The sequence below is a fragment of the Triturus cristatus genome, chromosome 7 (assembly GCF_964204655.1).
Source record: "Triturus cristatus chromosome 7, aTriCri1.1, whole genome shotgun sequence".
Classification (NCBI taxonomy): domain Eukaryota; kingdom Metazoa; phylum Chordata; class Amphibia; order Caudata; family Salamandridae; genus Triturus; species Triturus cristatus.
Genome location: NC_140590.1, coordinates 1,325,243,052 through 1,325,267,909, shown reverse-complemented (window position 1 = coordinate 1,325,267,909; position 24,858 = coordinate 1,325,243,052). Strand labels below are relative to the sequence as shown.

The 24,858-nt window shown below is 46.4% G+C and overlaps 1 protein-coding gene across 4 annotated transcripts in view; it reads right to left on the bottom strand.

Moving 5' to 3' along the window:
* RABEP2 (rabaptin, RAB GTPase binding effector protein 2) overlaps positions 1-24,858 on the bottom strand; it is a 530,397-nt gene that overhangs the window by 346,648 nt on the left and 158,891 nt on the right. For all 4 annotated transcript variants that reach the window (XM_085618941.1, XM_085618940.1, XM_085618942.1 and 1 more), the window contains exons 3-6: positions 23,211-23,368; positions 18,009-18,128; positions 17,478-17,852; positions 17,042-17,158 (exon numbers count right to left, since the gene is read on the bottom strand). In XM_085618941.1, the coding sequence (XP_085475067.1) occupies positions 17,042-17,158; positions 17,478-17,852; positions 18,009-18,128; positions 23,211-23,368 (770 nt within the window). The remainder of the gene's footprint in view (positions 1-17,041; positions 17,159-17,477; positions 17,853-18,008; positions 18,129-23,210; positions 23,369-24,858) is intronic.

The window sequence follows — 24,858 nt, the reverse complement described above, 5'->3', positions numbered from 1 at the left end:
CGAGCCTGCTGAGGAAAAAGAAACCGGATGCCTGGAACCACCACTGCACCCGTCGCCTACGGCCCGAGTTAGGGTCGCCCACCGGTCCCAGTGAGGTCCCCCAGTGCTCCAGAGTCCGTGTCCACTGTGGGTTGACCCCTCCAGGACTCCCAGACGACGCCTGCAGCCTCTGGACGGAGACACCCCCCCCCCCCCCAACCATGAGTAGCCCTGTGTTAGAAATTGGATTTTTTGTCAGCTAGGGCATGCGACAAAGCCAGGCAGAAACCACCACTCTAGTCAGGATAAGGGAGTTACACTCCTAAAATAACCTCTGCTCACCCCTTTGGTAGCTTGGCACGAGCAATCAGGCTTATCTTAGAGGCAGTGTGTAAAGCATTTGCATATAACCAACAGTAATACAGTGTAAGCACTACTAAAGGACACCACGCCAGTTTAGATAAATATCCAATATTTTTATACACTTAAGACAAAAACAAAAACGATAAAAATCCACAATCCAGTACTTAAAAATCCTCAGTCACTGCGGTGCGAAGTGCCGCGGTGCGGTGTGCGGTGCCCTCAGGTTGCGGTGCGATCAGCGGCTCGGTGGTGGCCTCCGATGGCGTCGCAGGTGAGACCAGGGTCACGGTGCGAAGTAAATGCGGAGCTCGTCGCGGTGCTGGCAGGTCGCGGTGCAAGCAGCGGCGTCGTAGTTGCTGAAGTGCTGTCGTCGGCTGACGAACTGGAGTCGATGGCGCCGGCAGGCCAAGGCTGCGGTGCAGGATGAGGGCGGTGCGTCGTGTAACTTTACGAGAGGTGCCCTCGAACCACGGTGTAAGCAGCGGCGTAGATTTCAGCGTGGAGCAGCGGTGTTGGGGATACCAAGGCGTCGTGAAGCGAGGCAGTGCGGAGTGCGGTGCCCACAGGTCGCACTGCGAGCAGCAGCTCGGTGGGTAGGCCAAGGCTGCGGTGCGGGATGAGGGGGGATGCATCGTGTAACTTTACGAGCGGTGCCCTCGAAGCACGGTGGAAGCAGCGGCATGGATTTCAGCGTGGAGCGGCGGCGTCGGGGATACCAAGGCATCGTCGTGAAGCGAGGCGGTGTGGAGTGAGGTGCCTACAGGTCACGGTGCGAGCAGTGGCTCGGTGGCGGCATCCGCAGGCGTCGTGAGACCAGGGTCGCGGTGCCCTCTGTGGTGTCTTCAGGACACGGAGTCGGCAGCGGTGTCGTAGACGTCGTCGCGTTGCTTTTCTTCTGTTGTAGCATGTAAGAAACTGGCTCTATATATACTGCACCAAAGTGAGTATAGAGTCCAAGGGTCTCCAGAGGTTTGGCAGATGTTAAAGTTAGATAGAACCTTACTCTCTAAAGTGGTAGCTTGGTCGAGCAGTAAGGCAGTATCAGAGGACAGTGTTAAGCGATTGACGTACACACTCAGTCAGCAAATGAATTCACACACTCAAGAACTGAACTCTAGGCCAATTGTTTTTGTATAAAAAATATACTGTTTTATTTCTAGAACCAAGCAAGCCTGGTACAAGTAAGCATATAAATACTTTGCAGTAGTAAATTACTTGTATGAACACAGTTCAGAATTGCAGTACAACTTGTACTGGTTTTGGTTAGTTTTAAGTAAGCAGTTTGCAACACATTGCAGGTATAGTACATTCAAATGAATGGGCTTTTTAAGTAAAATGCAGTTAATTATTTTTCAGATTACTTTGGCTAACCAGGGTTGGATCCTAGATGCAGCCCTGGGACATTTCCTGAAAACAGGCGAGTGAATGAGTTTTAGTTAGAGGTACGATTTTTAAAGAATATTATTGCATTTATAAAGTTGACATTTAGAAACTTTTTCACATAGAATCACCAATGTTATCCTATGGGAGGAAATTCACTTAGCAGGTAAGTTACTTTTGCATTTCTTTTGTAATCCAGTGCTGGACTCCTAGATTCAGCACTGGGACATCTACTTAAAACAGGTAAGTAATTATGTTATTGTAGATTGTACGATTTTTAAAGAATATTCTTGTATTTCAAAAGTTGACACTTCGAAACTTTTTCACAAAGAACCCCCAATGTTATCCTATGGAAGGAAATTCAATTCACAGGTAAGTTACTTTTTAGTTACTTTTCTTACTGTGGAGAAGTGTGGCTCAATGGTTAGAGCGGCAGACCCTGATGCAGAGGTCTGGCCCGGGACCAGGGTTCAATTCCCGCCTCGGCGGGTCTTGGGCTCAATTTCCTCGGACCTGTTCATTCTCGCCTCGGTGCCTATTCTAATCATGGGTCCCACTCTGCAACTCTGGGCAATAGCTTGCTTAATCTCCACAACGGCCCCAACAGCGCTGGGATGCCTGGCTTCACCTTGGGGGTGCCCAGGAGTGGACATTTCACAGGGAAAAGCCAGGAAGGGTTCCATAGCGGCAGGACACCCTAGGGTAACAGTGCGCTATACAAGTACAACACATTTACATTTACTCAGTGCTGGACACCTGGGACCTTTCCTGCAAACAGTTGAGAAAATTCGGTTAGGTTATTTGTGCGATTTTTAAGGAATATTCTTAGTTTTCAAAAGTCAACACTTAGAAACTTTTTGGGAGAAAAAAGTGTCAATGTTATCCTATGAGGAAAACAGGTTATTGGTTTCGAGGCAAGTATTCGGTCTTTGAAGTTAGGGTTCTGGGGCAAGACTCAGGGGTCTCCCAGGGTCAGTGATGCACTGTTGTTGCACCCCCAGTGGCACTAGGGCGGCCGGGTGCAGAGTGTTGAGGCCCAATGTTATCCTATGGAGGATAGGGGGACTCCGGTTGGTGGCTGCTGGCAAGCAGGCCACGGGGTTGTGGGTGCAAAGCTCCTAGGGTTAAGCTCAGGGCAAGTTGGGCACCAAAGAGGCACCCTCAGCGGCACTAGGGCAGCCGGGTGCAGGGTGCTGTTTTGAGGTCGGGTGCCCTGTTGATTTCAATGGGGATTCTCCGGGACAAAGAAACACTGCAGGCTGGGGGGCGAGGATCTTCCAAGAGTGACCGACACTTCGAGGGGTAAGTTGGGATGTAGAGGGGTGGTTAGGCACCGCTGGGTTGGGCACACAAGGCCGTGGGGCATCGGGTGCAGGGGTGTCTTTGGACGTCGGATTTTCTTACCCGCTCTGGTTGCGGTAGGTGGGGTCCTCTGGATTGAGGCTGCAGGCGTCGTCTGGAGGCTTGAGGCAGGTCAGGGGTTGCCGGATCTCTGGTCAGGATTGCCGGGGGGACCTCCTCGTGGTGTTTTTTCACTCAAACACAGGCCTGGCTAGGTGGGTGCAGAGTGTAATGGATTTGCGGTTTCTGGCTGGCACCAGAAGCTGCAGTTTAAACACGTCCAGAATTCACGGGAGAAACATGTTGGAAAGTGAATGCAGGCAGGTCCTCTGGGGTTTTTGAGGTTTCTGTCCGCTGGACACGCCGGGGTTTCGCAGGAGCAGGTTCGAGGGGAGACAGGCCTGTAGGGCTGGGGCCAAGTCAGTGGGCGTCGTCCTCTTGTTAGCTCTGCACGGCTTCTCGTCCTTTTCTTGTGGTTGCTGGATCTGGGGAACAAAGGTTCAGGGTGCCCCTAAATACTAAATACTGGGGTGGATACACCCCCTATTCTGCCACTCTCCAGTGGGAGGGGGGCCTGTCCCTGGTTGGCTGGGTCCGCCCATTCTCAAGATGGTAGGGACTCGAAGTTGTGCTTCACCTCGCCTCCCCCACCTTAGGGGTGGAGTTGGCAGAGGTGGGTACACCTCTCTTCCTCACTTGTATTTTCCGCTGGTTCTCCGGCCCAAAGTGGGGGGGTAGAACCAGTGAGGACCAGTTGCTGAGTAGTTGAAGCTTCCCCTACCCATCCTAGGGGAGCGGACCTAGCACCTCGTCCCAGGATGTGCATTGTTGCAGGCCCTCGAGAGCGGATGGCTCTCAACCCAGGGGTCCAGAACATGTCTGGTGGGTGGCAGCCTGAGCAGCCACTCAGTCGGTACACTGGTTGTGGGTCGAGTTCAGGGGACATTTCTAAAATGCCCTCTGTTGGGCGTTTTACATTGAAACCCATACTGGCATCAATGTGGGTACAATGTGCTGAGAAGTTTGATACCAAACCTCCCAGACTTCAGTGTATCCATCATGGTACTGTTGAGTTCGTAGTGACAACCTCCCAGCACCCTACACCCTTTAATGGTACACTGCACTTAGTGTCTGAGAATGGACTCAGACACTGTAGGGGAACAGGGCTCATGCCTCTGTGCCCTCACCACTGGCATAGTGCACCCAGCTAGAGGGGTGACTGACCTAGGCCAAGGCAGTGGTTGGTAGGCATGGCACACAGGGATGTGTGCCATGTCGACTTTTCACTTTTGATCTGCACCAAGACACGCAGCCTGCAAGGCAGTGGGTTCGTGAAAAGGTACAGGGCCCCTAAGGGTGGCACAATTGGTGCTGCAGCCCTTAAGAGCCTTCTCTGGTCACAGTGCCCTGGGTACATGGGGTGCCATTTACCAGGGGCCAGAGTTGCCAATTGGGTTTTGTTTTGGGGAAAGAACACAGGGCCTGGGGTCCTGATTGGCAGGGCCCCAGAGCACATCAAGTCAAAGAGCATCAGTAGTCTGGCAACAAAAAGAAAAGGGGGGGGGGGGGGTCACTGCAACAGAAACCCACTTTCTCACACAGCACAAAACACACAGTCCCCAGTGCTGAGGGCAGAAAAACTTGAAGTCTTTGCTGTTCCTGAGACTTCTTGAACAGGGGGGAAGCTCTACCTCAAGCCCTTGGAGAAACTCACAAAATTAGATTCCAGAAAGTTCAGTCCAGTCCTTTCACTGCCCAAGACCGAAGCAGCCACTGCAGGCCAACACAGCAAAGCACACAGCAAAGTGGTAGTTCCTCCTCACAGCTTCTCCAGCTCTTCTTCTTGGCAGTCTTCTTGATCCAAAAGAGCTCTCAAGTTCAGGGGTCTGGCGCCCAATATTTATATCCCAAAATCCTTTGAAATCTTAGGCAGAGTGTATCTGTGCCCTGCCAGAACCAGTTCTGCCTTCTCTGGTGTGACTTCCTGGCAGGAGGTGGAGATGGCATTGTCAAAGGCAGACCAGGCCCTTTGAGGTGCGAAGAAATCTCCTCCCCCTTCCCCAATTGCAGCCCAGGTCTATTCAACCCTTTCCTGACCCACTAAAACTATCTGGAGCCACTCCTGCTCCCCAGCTTTCAGTCATCCAAAACCCAGACAGGCAATCCACATTCCAGTCACACAGGATGACTGAGCAAGAAAATACCTACTTTCTAAATGGTATTTTCAAACACAGAATGCAAAAATCACCTTCCCTAAAAGATGCATCTTTAGATTCTGAGTTCAGGCATACTAAACTTGATTTTCCTACCTAGTTCCCAGGGCCAGTTATGTTTATAAGATGTTATAAACAAACTTCCCATTCTTTCCTATGGGGGAACAGGTAGCCTTGCAATGGTGAAAAACGAAATTGGCAGTAATTCACTTTCAGGACATGTTACACACACCAGGGCATGTCCTACCTTTCACATACACTGCACCCTGCCCACAGGGGTACCTTAAGCCTACCTTGGGGGTGGCTGACGTAAGAAAAGGGACGTTTAGGGCCTTGCAAGTGGGTGCACTTGCCAAGTCGACATGGCAGTACCAGACTGCGCACAGGCTCTGCAATGGCAGGCCAGAGTTACATTTACGGACTGTTTGGGTGGGTGGCACAATTCAGTGCTGCAGTCCACCAACAGCATTTGATCTATGGGCCCTGGCACACGCAGTGCACTCTACTAGGGCCTGACACATAAATCAAATTGGCCAATCATGGAAACACCAATCCATAACACATTGTGCCACAGGGGCACTTGCACTTTCACTGATCAGTAGTGAGAAAAGTGTGCAGAAACACTAATCCAGCACAGAGTCAAAACCAGGAGGTCAGAAAGCAAAAACTCAGGGGAAACCTGCCAAAAGATGCCAAGTCCAACACCCGGTAAGGTGAAATCCGATCTCAAAAGAAACCCCTGCATCCAGCCGCCCTGGGGAGAAGAACCCGAGGTGAACCTACATCCCCAAGTCCTCCAACTTACCTGCCCAGCTGTTGGTTCCTCCCGGAAGTCTTCCTGGACTGAGCCTGCAGCTACAAACCCAAACTGAAAACCCCCATCAAAAACAGGGCACCCGACGACAAAACCACAACCTGCACCCAGCCACCCCTGCGCTGCTACGTGTGCACTTTGTGTGCTAAACCGGATCCCCTTTGCCCTGAGCGTAACACCAGGAGCTAGGCTCCCACAACCTTGTGCCCTGCTCGCTAGCAGCCACCAACCACAGGCCCCCTATCCCCCATTGGATAACTTTAGGCCTCAACACTCTGCACCCGGCCGCCCGAGTGCCACTGAGGGTGTAACAAGAGTGCATCCTTGACCCTGGGGGACCCCTGAGTCTAACCCCAGAAAACTAACTCCCACAACTAAGTACTTACCTTTAAACCGATAACACAATTTTCCTCCATAGGATAACATTGACTGTTTTTCTGTGAAAAGTGTGGAGTTGGAAAACCTATAGAAATTCTTTAAAATTGTACTAACAAAAACACTTTTACTTACCTGTTTACAGGAAATGTCCCAGTGCAGTATCCAGGCATACTGCACTGTGTAAGAAAAGTAATCTCAAAAAGTAACTTACCTGTAATTTTACTAAAGGTCCTATTCAAAGTATGTGTACTGTATTTGCAAAGCATTGCATTTCTCAAAAACAATATTGCAAGTCAAAACAAAGCGCATATACAATTACAATCCAAACTGTATATTTACTGCAACTTATTTATCATTTACCTGTGCCAGGCTTGCTTGGTTCTAGGAAATAAAATAACTAAAACAATATTTTTTATACAAAAACAATTGGTCTGAAGTTCAGTTCTTGAGTGGGTGAATTCATTTGCTGACTGAGTGTGTACAACAAATGCTTAACACTGTCCTCTGATAAAGCCTTACTGCTCAACCAAACGGCCACAAACAGAGAGTGAGGTGCTATCTACTTTACCTCTGCCTACCTTTTGGGTTCCACTGGACTCTGTGCACACTATACCTCACTTTGGTATAGTATATACAGAGCCAGCTTCCTACACTATAACTGTGCAATAACACATTTTTGTCCATATTGTGAACCAGTAAATATTTATACGGTTTGCGTTAATAAAATACAGTTTCCTAAATTCCCTGCAGGCGGCTTGATTTTACATAGTTCTGACTCAGGCAAAAAGGAAGGCATCTCTCCAAGCAAGCACCTTTATTTGTGGCTTGGAGGCATGATTATTTTTTACCAAATCTGCAGGCGTTGCAACTTTATGGAGTTTATTTTCTCACTTTAAGAATCAAATTCCCAGTTACAACTTAGAGGAAGTGTGCGATCTTCCTCCACAGTTTCACTCTTCATTGTGGCTCATACTAGAACAAAAGACCCTGATTTAAGGGGATCATTAGATGTGCTGCTGATATCTTAAGCAGAGCGAGTACTTTGGTGGTACAGGAGGATTCTTTATGGTGGCAGCAGATTCTCTCAACTGGACGTCTCATGCCTTGCTTCTGCTGTTGTGGCCACCAAAACGATTTACCTGACCTAGTTTAGGACAGAGAGAAGGCAGATATACGGCAGAGGAGCAGCTAATTTCTGTTGCTTACGGACAAATCGTGCTCCTCAAGGCTACTGTGAAAGTCCATCAATATATAGTCAGGCTTTAAAAACACAGCTTGATGCAATTGTTTTACCTGATGGTGCTACCCTTATTCAGTACGTCGATGATTTGCTAATCGCTGCAGATACTGAGGAGATTTGTAAAGAAGCCACCTTGTCGTTGTTGCGTCATTTGTCTGATTTACATCACAAAGTGTCTCTTTCAAAACTGCAATATTGTCGACAAGAAGTGACCTACTTAGGTCATCTCTTATCGAAGGAGGGAAGGAAACTGACCCCAGAAAGTATTCAGGCAATTGCAAAATTGAGTGTGCCAAGGACACAGAGATAAGTACATGCTTTCTTGGGCATTACATCATACTGCAGACAATGGATACCGAATTTTTCTTTGCTGGCCAAACCTTTGGTAGCATTGACCTGTAAAGATACACCGAATCCCGTTCTGTGGTCTGAAGATTGTCAGAAAAGTTTTTCCGAATTGCGTAATGCATTGTGTTCGGCTCCTGTGTTGGGTACCCCCGACTACAGTAAGCCCTTTACACTGTATGTCCATGAGAAAGAGGGTTGTGCATTGTCAGTGCTGACACAGTCTTTTGGAGACAAGCAGCGTCCATGCGCGTATTTTTCGTCGACTTTGGATCCGGTAGCTAAAGCATTGCCGAGTTGCTTGAGAGCCACAGCGGCAGCAGCTGTTTCTATTCGACAGTCTGCTGGGTTAGTGATGAATAATATGTTGATTGTGATGGTTCCACATGCAGTGGACACGTTGTTAAACAGGACCAAGACACAGCACTTAACTAGTGCTCGATTGTCCGGTTACGAGTTGACACTGTTAGCGAGTCATGTGCACATAAAGAGGTGCAATACGTTGAATCCGGCCACGTTATTGCCGATTTCAGTAGAGACAGATGATGTTGAACAGCATGATTGTTTTCTCAGGACAGAAGAAGAAACGAAAGGGAGAGTAGATCTTAAAGATACTCCTCTTGTAAAGTGTGATGGTACCTTATGGGTGGATGGTTCATGCTTCAAGCTTCCGAATGGTGATACGACTGCAGCATATGCTGTCACGACTTTGCATACGATTGTTGAAGCTGCACGTATACCACATAATTCAGCTCAAGCAGCAGTTGATTGCACTTACGAGAGCGTGTGTGTTATCGAAAGGAATGAAAGTGACCATATATACCGACAGCCAGTATGCGTTTGGTGTGGCTCATAGTTTTGGACGATTGTGGAAAGAACGTGGGTTCCTGACTTCGCATGGAGCTAAGATTCAGCATGGTCAGTTGGTGAATGAGCTTCTTGAGTCACTGACCTTGCCGTTACAAGTTGCGATTGTGAAATGCAGTGTACACAAGAAGGTTACTGATGATGTTTGTCGTGGCAATGCATTTGCTGACGAAACGCAAAAGAAACAGCAAAAGACGTGATGAATCGAATGTATGTTGCAGGCCCTGCAAGATGGGTTGGTGACGTTGGAATGTGTGAAGATACGATAGAGAGTGTGAAGTCTCTTCAAGCTGAAGCTTCAGAGAAAGAGTTGAGTGTGTGGAGAGAAAGTACGGGTAAATTGGATGAAAATGGTTATTGGGTTGACTTGTCAGAACATCAGCGATGGTTGTTACCCGATGCGTATGTGCTTGCAGTGGTGACAATGGCTCATGGAATGGCCCATATCAGTGTGAAAGGGATTTGTAAGTGGTTGGCTCCAGTATGGCAAAATGCTGGAATTCCTAAATGTGCAGAGAATGTGGTCAAGAATTGCATGGTGTGTCTGAAATACAATCCTGGTAGGGGAACCCCAACTCCAGCTGGTCATTTTGCGCCTCCAACGTATCCGTTCGAGGTTTTGCAGCTAGATTTCATCCACATGGAAAGGTGCAACAATTTGAAATACGTACTCGTTGTTGTTTGTGCCTTTTCAAGATGGGTAGAAGCATATCCCTTAAAAGACAATACTGCCTTATCCACAGCTAAAGCCCTTGCCAAAGAATTCTTCCCTAGGTTTGGAATGCCGAGAATGGTCTGGAGTGATAATGGGAGTGAATTTGTGGGTCGAGTGATGAAAAAAGTATGTGAGGGGCTAGGTATCCAGCAAAAATTCCACGCTGCAAATCACCCCCAATCAGCTGGACTAGTAGAGTGCTATAATGGCACGGTAAAACTGAAATTGGCAAAGATACAAGCGAGCTCTGGTCTTAAATGGCCGGACGCTCTGCCTTTAGCACTCCTATCAACAAGAATGACTGTGCATTCGCGAGTGGGACTTAGTCCCTATGAAATTGTGCTCGGCCGCCCAGCCAACATATGGGGAGTGCCAAGGCCGACAAAATTCAGTGAGATCGAACACCCTGTACTGCTTGATTATTTGTATGAATTGACGGCTAAATTGCGTGTTTTACACCAACAGGTTCACGATACTCTGCCTCAGGTCTCTGAAGCTCCAGGACATCTTATCGATCCTGGATGATGGGTGCTGGTCAAGAACTTCCAGCGGACAAAGAATGACCAGCCCCGTTGGACCGGCCCCCACCTCGTCCTTCTCTCAACAAGATCAGCTGTTCGAGTGGAAGGGAAAAAGAACTGGATCCACGGCGTACACTGCAAGACGGTCCCTCTGCCTCTACCGTACGACCGGTGGGTACAGGAGGGGATCGCTGACTCTGAGACTGAGACTGTGCCTCGTTTTCTGCCTTTTAGCGATGCATGTGTAAAAGGAACAATTTCTGAACGAGAAAGTGACAATATTTTGCAAGAAGCTGTGCCACCGTCAATTCGATCGAACACTACAGAGCCTGAACTCTTGTTCCAGAACCAGACAGTACCTGGAAAAAGCCTTTATAATTTGAGGCCGAGAACTACGGACAAATAAAAAATTATTTTTCTTTGCTATTTTTGAAAGTGCAGCTCTCTCATCTGAGAAACTTTCTTATTTTTGTTTTTCGAACCGCCATCTGGGTTCAGCTGTAGGGTCGTGGTTGCCCAAGTCTTTGGAGTGCAGCTGAAGACGTTAGGTCGACAGTTCTGGTCGGTCTAAGGGAGTTGCCCTGGACTGACAGAAGCATTCCTTAGCATAGAACGCCCTACCACCGCGAGCAGCAATTAGAGAAGATGGAGTTTTTCGAGAATGAGAGACCTGCCAAACAGATGGACTTTAAAGCCAGAATGTGCATAATGATGACAAAGAAACGATTTTTGATATTATGTATTTTCATGTTGCTTAGTGTAATAACGTTTTTAATAGGATATGTTTTATTCTCTTTTCAAGTGACATTTGCACCCACTACACAGCCCATACCTCCTTCTACTGTTTCCTCGCATTCTTTTCACCCTCTGCCTGAACACGAGTCCGCTAGAAGATTAGAATTTGTCAATAATTCATTCGTTCAGCTTCTACACCAACACCAATTAGTAGTGAACACAACTAACTGTTGGGTGTGTGGTCTTATGCCTCATACTACTGATAAAGGTATACCTTATCTGGTCCTGCCTTTCAGCCATAATGGTTCTGTGTGGGCATATAGAACGATGTTCATATACGCTTATGAAGCCAACCCCCTACGTTCTGTGAAAGATAATCCTAAGAATAGTGCTCTAGTTAAGGGTATAGTAGATATGATTAGGGAAGATATTTCCTATGAGACTATCCCGAGAGATGAGACACTAGCATATATTGGATGGAACATAACAGGATATGGAGTTACTCTGAGTAAGAACCAGCGAGCAAAGAGATCCTCCCCGATTTGGATTGTACCCCATCAGGTTCACCTATGTCTGCAAGGTAATGGCAAGAATCCCAGAGCTCAGTTAGGGAAAAGTATCTGCACTGAAACATATGTTTTTGCGTCTCAGACTTCCCCTTTGTTCCTAGCAGCTAAGGGTACCTATTTCATCTGCCATAATAGAGCCTATGCATGGTTGCCGCCTGACTTCTCAGGCACATGTTTTGTTTCGTTCCTGTTGCCTCCCACCTACACGGCCGCGGCAGATTACCATAAGACAAGGATAGTTAGAGGTATCATCAGTAAAGAAGACACTACAGGGCAAGAATTTGGAGATTTCGTAAAGGGTTTTCTGCCGTTTTGGGGGCCTATGGTTAACAGCAGGAACATAAGGCAATTGACAAGGGTGGTTGAATCCACAGTAGTTGAAACCGCCGGTGCCCTTAGTAATTTGACTGCTGAGCTCCAGTCGGATCGCCTTATGACTCTTCAGAACAGGGTCGCATTAGACGTCATACTTGCAGACCGAGGTGGGGTATGTAAAGTGATCCAATCAAGTTGCTGTGTTTTCATTCCAGATAACGCTCCGACAGTTTACCAGGCCATTTCCAAACTGCATAAGATCTCCGAATCTATTCACGTGGATAAAGGAGATTGGTCATTGATGGGGTGGTTCTGGGAACTGATATCCGCCTGGGGATGGAAGATTCTGATAGTCATTGGGATGATCTTAGCCATTCTTTCCTGTCCTGTCTGTATGTACAGTGTGCTCCTGCAATATGTGGCCTCTGTGCTACATCGTGTGTAAGGAAACCTGTATCAAGAGACGAGCTAAGTAATAGGATGATGCTACAGAAACATCTCAACGACTTTATGAATATAGACCTGGACTCAGATTAGCGAGAGTATAGGTTATTGCCTATGTAAGGGCAAAAGGAGGGTCTGTGGTACTGAAAATTCTGGACCCGTGTTATGAACATCGGCGTATCATGACGATTTTGCTATCAGCAGACCGAGAATGATTAGAATACTATGCACAAGCATTTGTGTCATATTCGGGTGACGAAGTCACCCTAAAGTCAGAGTTTCCGTCCTGAACCCTCGGGTTCCATTTGAACAGCAGCCATTTTGTGATTGCCCTCACATAGGCCAATGACTAAGGCCAAAAACGAGTCTGAAGGACACGTACACCTTTGCTGACTCCTCTATGACCTGGGCAAGCTGACTCCACTGCCTGAAGCCAAACCTGTTCGGCCAGTTCCTTTCCCAGTGGCCGAATTAGATTAGTATCAAGGCACAACATATCATAAAACCTTTCATCACACACAAACCATGCCTAATCTTACACACACCTGTCCCTGTTTCTTTCCTTAGGACTTGCTTTACGAGAAGGAGGTGCCCGTTTTTATTGGGGGTCCGTCCTATCTGATGAAAGTACTGAGCCTTGCCGGGTAATTGATTGAGGGCTGGACAAAACTGAAATATGGGCTTGTCATCATGACTCTGCTTTTTCTTTGTAGTGAAAATATGTGAATGGTCAACTGTAAAATAAGGATTGTTTGCCTAAAGCATAATATTTTGTATAAAAAGAGAAGGCTGGCTTTGTAAGGTTGAGCAGTCTCCTGAGAATATACACCGTGTTGTACTTCTAGGATACCGGTTACTGGCTGCAGCCAATAAATACGATCTTTGACTTCACCAAGAAGACTCTGTGTTTCTGTAGTCTGAAACAGGAAGGACTCGAAGTCTTAGGGTGTGTTCCCTGGCACCGCTGGGTTCTGAAAAACCCAGTACTTCAGAATCAAACTCTATATGTGCCTTTTAGTGTCTATAAGTTTCGGTCTTTATCTCTGCCTCAGTTCCTCTTTCTCTATCTGTCTCAGTTTCTAGCTTTGTGTATGTGCCTCTCTTTCTGTATATCTCTTTGCTTGTTAATCTCCTTTTCTATATGTGTGTACGTCTGTTTTCCTGTACCTAGGTCTAGCTCTGTGTATTTCTGTCTATATGTCTATAACTCTATTTGTAAGCAAGCACCATTTTAGATTAAGGGAATCGGGTAACGGAAAGAGAAAGAACTCTATCCAAAATCACACGTTTTCAGTCCAGTCAGTATGACTTAGCCCCAACGAGTCCTTCTTTTGTAGCTAAGCAGATACAGTCAATTATTTCAGTAAGCCTGAAGCGACATTAGAAAAAGAGAAGTATAGTGCAATTATTAGGCACGCATTGTTTACCTTGTAACCGCGTAAATATTTGCCGCGCATTTTCATTTTTTTTACCTTGTAACCGCCTTCATTTATTTTACCTTGTAACGAAGTAAATATTTGCCGCGCATTTTCATTTACTTTGCTTTGTAACCGCTATTTTACCTTGTAATAGCTCGCTTAATCTTCCCAACAGCCCCCAGCGCCGAGATACCCCTTCGGGGGTGATTTGTGCGCTATACAAGTACTAGATTTATTTATTTTTTAACCGCGTAAAAGGTTAGCCACGCATTCCTTCCAATTAAGCAACAAACTGTATTGCAGCCGCAAAGCCACAAGTAAAGTGATGGCAAAACTGAAAGCAAAGCCACAAGTAAAGCGATCGCAAAACCAAAAGCAATCGCTTTTGGAAGCAGAGTCAGCCGCCAATGGTGCACGCGCACGCCACAGACAGCCATATGCTTTCAATTTTCGCGCTCGTGTCTCGGCACGATAATTGAAACCAGAAAGGCTTAAGTGCGCATAACAGACACCAATAGGTCGTGGGCAGAGCGATGCGCCAGCCTTTGGCCTATTGCGTGCTCCGTTTAAAAAATACAGCGACTAAAAGCCCAATAATAGAAGACAAAACAAAAAAAACACGCACAAGCGTGTACGATTCCAGGGTCCATTTCTGAACGCCGGACAAAAGGACTCTCGCTGCGCGAACACTGCTTCGCAGTGCAAGGCAAGGCGCGAGACCTAAAACTGCAGCCGCATTTGGTGCCGCAAATAAACCAAAGGCACGACTGCCACTGTATGAGCGTACCGTGCTAAGATGAAGAAAAAAAAATTAAAGCAATGGGGGAGAGTGTGCCCTGTCTGCAACAGCAGGCAAGAGAAAAACATCTAAGCAAATAGTGCTCGGAGGTTGTAATTAAAGCCTACTGAGTAACAACACATGTAACAGGTGGTGTCCTCATGGAAGGTTACAAAATGAGACAAGGGGGTACTAAGGAGGGACTACTAAGTGAATTGACCAATGAAAAGCCACAGTTTACAAAGGACAATGACACAAGCCAATGAAAGTATGGGAGGAGAGTAGGCGGAGCAGACCGTGTGTAAAGCATTTGCACATAACCAAAAGTAATACAGTGTAAGCGCTACAAAAGGACACCATCCCAGTTTAGAAAAATATCCAATATTTGTATATACTTAAGACAAGACCAAAAACGATAAAAATCCACAATATAGCACTTAAAAAATCTGTTGTCAAAATATGCTTGAAAAACAGTTCCTTGATGTTGATAGCTCCATCCGGGGCTATCACGGCGTCATGAGCAAACAAATCCAAACAGTTCTGGCTGACCGCAGCATCGCAGGCCAGCTACGGTGTCAGGAACACCCACACATAGTACCTTTTAGAAATTCAGGGCATTGACGACCTCTCGTTGAGCTTCCACAGGCGTCGGTTCCGGAGGACAGTGCAGGAGTCGTCGGGGCCCTCGAAGTCACACGCGTTGCAGATCGAACTCCTCTCTGTTGAAGTCAGGAGCTCTGGCGTCGGCAGGCGTTGGGTGCTACGGTGCAAAGTGCTGCGGCGTGCAGTGCCTTCCGGTCACGGTGCGAGCAGCGGCTCGCACCGCGGCGTCAGATGTCGTCGGTGGGACCAGGGTCGCAGCTCGAAGTGAATGAGGTGCTGGCAGGTCGCGGTGCAAGTAGAGGCGTCGTCATTGCTGAAGTGCTGTCGTCGGCTGACAAACTGAGTCGATAGCACCGGCGTCGGTAGGCCAAGGCTGCGGTGCGGGATGAGGGCGGTGCGTCGTGTAACTTTACGAGCGGTGCCCTCGAACCACGGTGCAAGCAGCAGCGTAGATTTCAGCGTGGAGCAGCGTCATCGGAGATGTCAAGGCATCGTCGTGAAGTGAGGAGGTGCGGAGTGCGGTGCCCACAGGTCACGGTGCGAGCAGTGCCTCGATGGCGGCATCAGCAGGCGTCGTCGGTGAGACCAGGGTCACAGTGCGGCATTGCGGCGGTGCCCTCTGCAGTGCCTTCAGGACACGGAGTCGACAGCGTCGTCATCGTCGGGTGTCTGTGCCCAGTCAGAACCAGTTCTGCCTTCTCTGGTGTGACTTCCTGGCAGGAGGTGGAGACGGCATTGTCAGAGGCAGACCAGGCCCTTTGAGGTGCAAGGAAATCTCCCTCTTCCCCAATTACAACCCAGGTCCATTCAGCCCTTTCCTGACCCACCTAGACTATCTGGAGCCACTCTTGCGCCCCAGCCTTCTGTCATCCAAAACCCAGACAGGCAATCCACATTCCAACACAGGCACAAGGGATGGCAAGAAAATTCCTACCTTCTAAAAGTGGTATTTTCAAACACAGAATGTAAAAATCACCTTCACTAAAAGATGTACCTTTAGATTCTGCATACTAAACTTTATTTTCCTACCCAATTCCCCGGGCAAGTTATGTTTATAAGATGTTATAAACAAACTCCCCATTCTGTCTTATGGGAAAAGGTAGCCTTGCAATAGCGAAAAACGAAATTGGCCGTAATTCACTATCAGGACATGCCACACACACCAGGGCATGTCCTACCTTTCACATACACTGCACCCGGCCCACAGGGGTACCTTGGGCATACCTTAAGGGTGGCTGACATGTAAGAAAAGGGAATGTGAGGGACTGGCAAGTGTGTGCACTGGCCAAGTCGACATGGCATTTACAAACTGCGCACAGACTCCGCAATGGCGGGTCTGAGTTACCTTTTCCGGGCTACTAACTTGGGTGGCACAATCAGTGCTGCAGGCCCACTAGTGGCATTTGATTCACAGGCCTTGGCACACTCAGTGCACTTTACTAGGGACTAACACGGAAAATCAAATCCTGAGTGATTGAAACGCCAATCCATAACACAATTTACCCCAGGAGCACTTGCACTTTAACGCTGATCAGCAGTGCGAAAAGTGTGCAGAAACACTACGCCAGCCAAAACAGAGTCAAAACAGGGAGGTCAGAAAGCAAAAACTCAGGGGAAACATGCCAAAAGATGCCAAGTCTAACACCTTGCTAGGACATTAACTTCTCATCCAGTCCCTCCACCTCCATGCCCTTCTCTTTACTCAAAGAGCATAGACCTGCAGCATAGTCTGAGGACTCTACAGCTCTTGTACTAAGGGTCAGCAACAGGGTGCAATTTTCCAGGCATTTGCTTGTGTAACCTGGTCAGGGCTTTTAAACCCAAAACACTAGGTGTGCCAAGAAACAACATTGAATCATAATGCAATTTGGGTGGTAACATAGAAAAAGTTTCAATGCAGTAAGCAAGGGATTGTAAATGAAACCAGACATCAAAAGTACAATGTAGAATCTGAAATTCAATACCAGTCTCACCTCTAGCATACATTCCTTTCTTGCAGGACAGCCAACATGGATAAGCTTACCTGTCTTGCACAATCTTCCGTGCTCTGGCGCAGCGCTTCCTCGAGTGCTTCCTTCTCTCGAGTCACTCTATCCAGGCGCTCGCTAGTGCAATGCAATGTGTTCTGTGTCATCTTTATCTGAAGCAAGAGGTCAAAGTGAAAGAGCTGGTTAGTGACAAAAGATGATGTGATAGTGACTTCCTCGAATACAGGAACAGGCCACAGAAGGAATGTCAGTCACCTCAGTACATACCAGAAGTACAAAAAATGGCAACAATCAATGTCACATTCACCATAAAAGTGAGGAATTAGTTATGTCTACATGAACCTAGTTTATGCTTCCTCAAAGCACTTATGGCTTACAATCACTTGTGACGGCACTTGCACTCACTCTGCAATGTACCTTCACAATACCTGCTGCTACACTCTCATCCATCCTGACACTCCATATCCATACCTCTTGCTGCAAATGGCTCCAGTCCTGCTCGGACACAAGCTGATACCCTGTCGGAGGGATGTAGATGCATTCTGGAACGAGGGTGCCTGTGGAGACCAAGGAGGCAGTCTCTTCCTGCTCAGGGCTCAGCTTTTTGCGTGGTAGGGTGCCACTCATGGTGAAAGAGCCAATTGAGACGTTATCACAATTCCGAGCAAATGCCTCAGCACCCACAGAGAGGTCAGGCTCATCAGATGAAGATTCTCCCTCACTCACTGGCTCTGAGCTTTCTTCAGTGTCAAGGATCTGGGGGCTTCCTTTCTGGAGGGCATCTGGCACATGGGGTTCTGGGTCCTGTGGCATAGCAGTCTCTGGAGAGGCAACCACACAGGGATCCTGAGGAAATCAACAGTCACGGTCTGAGCAGATAAACAACCTCACCAAATCAATTTGTGAGAACAAGAATGTTCTAAGAAAAATACCAAAAACTAGAATCTGTCCTTTCACCACGTCTCCCTTCAAATTCTACCATTCACTAACTCTCATATTTACCTTTGCATCATTAAAGCTGCGGATCTGCTCCTCTGCTTGCTTCAGCTGTAATTTCAGATCCATGATTTCTTTTTCCATAGGCAGCACGATGTCCCGCAACTTCTCTGCATTTTCATGAGCCTGAACACAGAAATACAACATGACAAAAGTCCTGTTCACCAAGTCCCTTCCAAACAATGACTGCTTTGCACCAGTCTGTCTCTAGCCATGACTCTTCTCCATCAATCACTGCCCAATGTAGACTGCCTTAGTAAGCAGCCAACATAGGGAAACACTAAACATCTCCTGATCCAACAAACCTATGAAACTCTTCGAATATCACTAACTTTTCATTTCCACTGAACCACAGGGTTGATCATGGCTGCCATAGAAACTGAGCTTGAAACTATATGTCGTTTGACTCAAACAACAGTAGCTAACTTCAACAATACTTTCCTTTAGTTACCACATCAATTTTAACAGCTATAAGAAAGACTAAGGAAACACTTATTTCCAATCAGACTACCTGCAAAATTGCTCATTTACAATTCCCGGTGTCTGAATTACTGGTGCCTAGCTTCCTTCTTTTCACAGTGCTTATGTTTATGTAAACAGTATATTCTTATTCTGTTAGCTGCCTGCTTTAGTTATCCTGTCAGTGAGTTACCTGCTGATGTTCACCAAGAGGGTTTTTCAGAGCTCTTCGTTACTTCAGAGTGAGAGAAGGAAGATCCTAGATTGTAATGTTGGGGTCTACCCAAGTAATGGGAGCTGGGAGATTTCTTAACCTGTAAAACTGATGGCCTGTCCCATGTAGCTATCCGAAAAATATCCAAATTAATGAGCTCCCTATATGGCAGAACGACAGAAGTTGAACAGTGCATTTCCAATATGGAGGATGTACTGCAATATATGTAACAAAAAAGTGTCAGCACAGGGTCAAAAAGCTAAACACTTGGCTCGCAAAGTATAGGAAATAGAAAATCACATGTACAGGAACAATCCGTGAGTATTAAGTATCCCAGAAAGTGCAGAAAAAGATGTTCCGATGATGTTGATAGGCTGGATTTTCAGCAGGCCTTCCCCAACCTAAAGGAGTGGGACATTGATAGCCAAATACAAAGAGCTTATTCCTATTCCAAAAACAGGAAAGAGGAAAAGAGTACCTTTACCCTTGGGCTACACCGACCTACAAACACAATTAACCTTAGATAATATGGAAGACATTGCCTGGTTGTCATATGTTAAGAAAAGTGTCAATGAATTTGGGACACCAGAGCTATTCTTAGATCTTGAGAGCTCCTTGCATAAGACCTCCTCTACAAGAACTGATTTATAGGCAAAGTTTTACTGTGCACACAGCAAATCTGTATGCAAGGGATTTAGGCATGATTTCCTGGAATTGGATAACGGAGCCTCTGGCCAGCACTTTATCTTCAGCCTATTTCCAACAAGTGGAAGGGATTTTTACTATTAAGGTTACTTTTTAACCTACTCCACCTTTTATTGACTTTTCCTACCCAATTGCCAAGGTTCGCATTACTCTGCACAAAGCACAATATCTTAATATACTTATTCTATACAAAACAAAGGAAATGCTTTTTGCTCCCAATTATACATACATTTAATACAAAATCTCATAAGACGACCGTTGCCTATTTAGAGTACTTAGGGAGCACGGAAGTATATTATGCTGCAAGGAATTTATAAAAAGTGTCGTATTAATTAGAAATATAGATTGAACTGGATAGGTTCTATTTGCTTTCTATTATACATTGTACTGTAAATTTTAATGTTTACATTGTTAACTCATTACTGATTATTATTTTTACAATATACTTTTTTTTGTCTATGCAATGCACTTTTATGGCTCATTATGTCCCATTAAAGTATGTGGCTTGACTACCTAGGCAACCTAATCTGTACTGTATCAAACAGCATGCCTCAATAACCCTAGGAAGGTTGGTGATTCAGTGTTCTTTATTCAATCTGACATTTTGTGTCACACAACCATAGAAAGTTGATGGCAGTTTCGGCAGCTAATTCCATTATTCAATAAAGCTGATGCATAACTACACTTTCAAGAGTATGCTAAATTGAGTATTAAAACTGACATTTGCATTGCCAAAGCACCAGCCAAGGAACTCCTGCTGCAATGGTCAAAGGTCCCTCGTCTAAAACGGCCTAACCAGGTCTCTTCTGTTATATGGGTGCTGGGGGGGGGGGGAGGCTTGCAAAAGGCCCTCCCCTAGGTACCAGAGTCTAGGGGGTAATCTACAAGGATGGTTTAGATGTGGGAAGATGTGCTGGGGAGGCACATGCATCGAACATGGTGGCCACTTAATATATTATTTAAGTTTATGGTCTGGTAGACAGCTGGCAGTACTGCAGGCCTCTTTCTCGAAGCTGTACCCATTATTCTTGGTCACAGATACACTATTTAAGGCTTGACACAAGCTGGTTAGTTCAAGCCCTGGCACCACATATCTCTGTTCAACTCTATCCTCACATATTATCAGATCATAACTTTGAAGCTCTCTATTTCTGGGGAGACTTTAAGGGTCAAGCCTGCAATGAGAAGACAGAATTTTCCTATTTAATTAACAGTTTAAAGATTGATGAGCAACACACTGTCAAGCTTTTTTCAAAATAATTCTGGTTTGGCCTTTGCTTCCACGATCTGGGATGTGATGAAGGAGTGGCTTGTGGGGCTACCATAATCATATTTATCAGCAGAGATAGAAATCCTCATAAGGAAACAAAGATTACATACCTCTATAAGAGCTCTAGAAGTTAAACACGCCTCTTTAATTTGTCAGGTGGTGAAAACGTTTCAGGTAATTAATGGTGTTTAGAACCTGGCCTTGAGTTTTGTTTTTACCACAAAGCTCGGATAAAGCTGTTAATTCTACTGAAAAAGGCTGTTTTAGGTATTGTGAGAATAGTAAGAACATGGGACGTATCTTCAAATCAAAGAACATGAAATCCACACTGGTAAAATAATAAATTGTCTGGGACAGGAGGTAACTGGAAAAGAATTTCTATAGCAACATTACCCAGGGCCAGTCACAAAATCAGTGGTTACAGACTAATAAAGATGTTTTTTGGACTTGATGGATTGTGATTTTAAAATGTACTCTATACATCTTGGCCAATCGCAGTGTGCAATTTCCAGGGCAGCTTATTGGGTCGATTCAATACAACATGGCTTCATCTCCCTTCATGAAGCCACTGCTCATAGCAACTTAGTGACAGCAGTTTTCATTGTGACATTGGTTTTAGGGAAAGCGGCCAGTATGATTCAATTAGATGCAGAAAAACCTTTTGATAAGAACTCCTGGCCAAATGTGTAGGCTTCATTAGAAAGTATAGGCCTGGGTTCCAGGATTCTGGATACAGTCAGTATATACTATGAAGGCCTTTCAGCCTCTGTTGCATGTATGGGAAGCCTGTCGGAGAAAACATCTATATTAATGTGCAAACGGCAGGACTGTGCTCTATCATCATAGTTATTTGAACTCTCCCTGGAACACTACTTGTGATATCTCCAGTGATCAGAAGTAATAACCCCTTATACTATACACCTAGAACAAGACATCTCTGCTTTCGAGGAATAATGAATGGTTTAGCCAGGTTTCAGGATACTTATTGAATACAAGTAGAATCCAGATACTTTGCAATCAATACAAACATGTTTCAGATACAAGGTACATTCCCACAGCAACCTATATGTGTATACAAGTCTCACCCCAGGTCAGGAAAATGATCTCACTCACTTATGATACACTGATTGACAAAACTTCCATATCTTTTAGCAAGCAGAATAGGTTCTCTCTGGTCTCATAGGTCGTTGTAATTTAATTAAGAGTACTATTCTGCCTTGCTTTGTATACCTGTTTAGAGCTGTACTCCTTTATTAATAATGTTGTTTGTGTGCAACAGTAGAACAGAAATAGAATAGATTTACATGGCAGTGTAAACTACCACCTAAAGGAAAACATTTTTTACAGCTACCATTTGATGGGGTGGCTGGGCACTACTCAATCTTTGCTGTTACTACTCGGCTGCATGTTCTGGTCGTCTCATTCACGCTCTAAGCATAAGAAGCGCTTGGCATCTTCAGGAACTCTATTCAGACACACTGATTGATACAGAATTCTATGGCCCTCCTTACTGTCAATGCACTTAATTTAAGACTATTTGGAAGTGTCTTGCTCATCATATTTTATTTCCATCAAGGCACTCCTCTTTATGGTGTAACCCACTTTTTCCTTCTTTCTCTCATTCTTTTTATCTCGCAGTGGTCAAGCTCAGGATTGCATCAGGTCAGCCAGTTGCATAATGGCACACCAACATAATCATCTGAGAATTTAAGATCTATATACTCAATACCTAGGACTGCAATATTTAAATGCAAACAAATGAGGAATCTTTTCGGACAAAGACCTGGGCAGAAATTTAGCTTGTCCTCTATCCCTGTAACAAATTACTCAGACTCATAAGAGCCAATGGTCAGATTGATCATTTTTATCAGCTGCTGATCAAAGATCAACTTGATAATTTGCAAACCTTGACAAGAAAATGAACTAGCCTGTTAGGCATACTTGTTTCAATGACAGATGTTAGCCACCCCATCATCCTTTGACATTAGGCCCTTAATAGTTCTTGGCTCAAAATGCACCACTATAACATTATCAAAGATGCATTATATACACCAGAGAGACTCTTTTCTTGGGGTCTCAAGCACGTTTGGCATCTTTTTGGTGTAATTCGCTTGATGTGCAGTGTTTTTCATGACCAGTACAGCAAGATTATGCTTTGCCAGATCAGAGTTGCATAGTGAACTGCCGTCTTTCTCTCTTTGGTCGTCACAATTCTTAGTTAGATTTATATTATATGGAAATGTCTATTATCAATAATAACCCAGGTGGACAGCATCTCAGACAGATTTGAGATTCAATCATTACTTGGACGCAGTCCCTAATTTCTGGTTGAGAATGAGTTTGCTAATAATAAAATGTTAATATATGGTCACCTGTTTGCTCTAAACACACTTCACATGCCACCTAATTGCATTCAACAATTGTGATTAGAATGGTAATTTGGAGCATACAATCGAACAGGTATTAGCTATGAATGGTTATTATGTACACTTTATAGAGTCCATGGATGCAATTACATACAAGTATTAGGAATAAGATTACATTGTCTGCAGGAACTCACTTTCTCCATCTGCTTTTCCAGGGTGTCCCGGGGTAATGGAGGGCCACGGTACTTCTCCAACTGAAAGAGTTCACAATCCTTCAGCTCACTGTACTGAAGATGCTCGGTCTGCTGTTGCTCTAGCAAGTGGATTCGTGCCTCGTATGTGCTGATAGATTCTGAAAGAGGGAGAGATAAATGGAGAGATGTTAACTGACATATGCAAAAGCATATTTCCTTTGGTAGGCTTTCAGCCAATAACACCAATATGTTTGGCAGAGTTACTGCTAAAGTGTTGAGGGAGATGATTAAATGTAAATCAATTGGGGGAGGAGCCTAGCGCGCAACCAAGATGGCCGCGTAGGTGTGAGGCTCCCGAGGACCTCCGCGACCTCCTGCATAAATCCTGACAGAATCCTGTCCCAGATGAGGGGACTGTATTTGTGAGCCCGAGCAGAGGTGACGCCCGTTTTCCGTTTTTAAATCGGACCTCGGACACCGGCAGGAGCATCGATTGAGATTTGCGGCCTTCTCCACACCGGCCCCCCGTACTGGAGTTGTGGGGCGATCCGGACACAAAGTGAACAACAGCGGCGGGCAAGGCTGGGTGACTCGCGTACCCCGCACTTTCACTTTCGCTTTTGCGCCCTCCTTGCTGCCAGGCGAGGTTGGGTTGCGGGGCGGTGTGCGGTGGTGTGGTCTCGCTGGGGTGCCCTGCCGGTCCGCCAGCTGCGGTCCGTCCTGCGGAGCGGTGGTCGCTCCCCCCTGGACCCCCTTGAACTGGATTGTCGGCCCCCCCCTTTCTTGAGGAGACTGACTCGTCTTGGGGATTGAAACCATGTCCACAAAACAAGATGGCGATCGGGCTAAGATAAAATCGACCCGCCGTGGCGCGGCCCAGCAATCCAACAGTATGGACCGCTACACCCTCCAGAAGGGATCCCCAGAGGCGCCGCGTAGGTCCCCTACGGGCCCGACTGATGCTTCTGCTCTGCCCACGGACCTGACCCTCCGAGACGTCATGGGCGCCATCGCCGAGATGAAGGCATCGGTGGACCAGCGCTTCGACACTCTGGCGCAGAAGATTGACTCGGTCCTCGTGGACGTGGGCCTCGTGAGGGCTGATTTGTCTAAAACCAACGACCGGGTCGACTCTTTGGCCCACTCTACCACGGGCCTTACATCGGACGTGGCGGCCCTCCAACAGGAGGTGCGCAGGCTTGGCCAGGCGAGCGCCCTGATGAATCGTCGGCTGGAGGATTCCGAGGGTCGGGCCCGGAGGAACAACGTCCGCATTATCGGGGTGCCGGAGGGACGCGAGGCGGAGGCGGCGGATCTATTTGTTGAGGACCTGGTTCTCACCCATCTCCAGCCTCGGGGGCTGAGTAAATTCTTTGCGGTGGAGCGTGCCCACAGGGTCCCCGGGGGTAGGCCTAAGGTTGGAGCCCCTCCGAGGCCTCTCATCGCCCGGATCTTCAATTTTCGGGACAGAGACGCTATCCTACAGACTTCCAGGCTACAAGGGCCGGTCAAACTTGACAATATGGACATCAATTTCTATCCTAACTTCACTCCGGCAGTCCAAAAGCAGAGACTGAGCTTTCTTGGTGTTAAACGTCGCCTAAGGGACCTGAATCTCAAATATGCGATGCTTTTTCCAGCTAAGCTG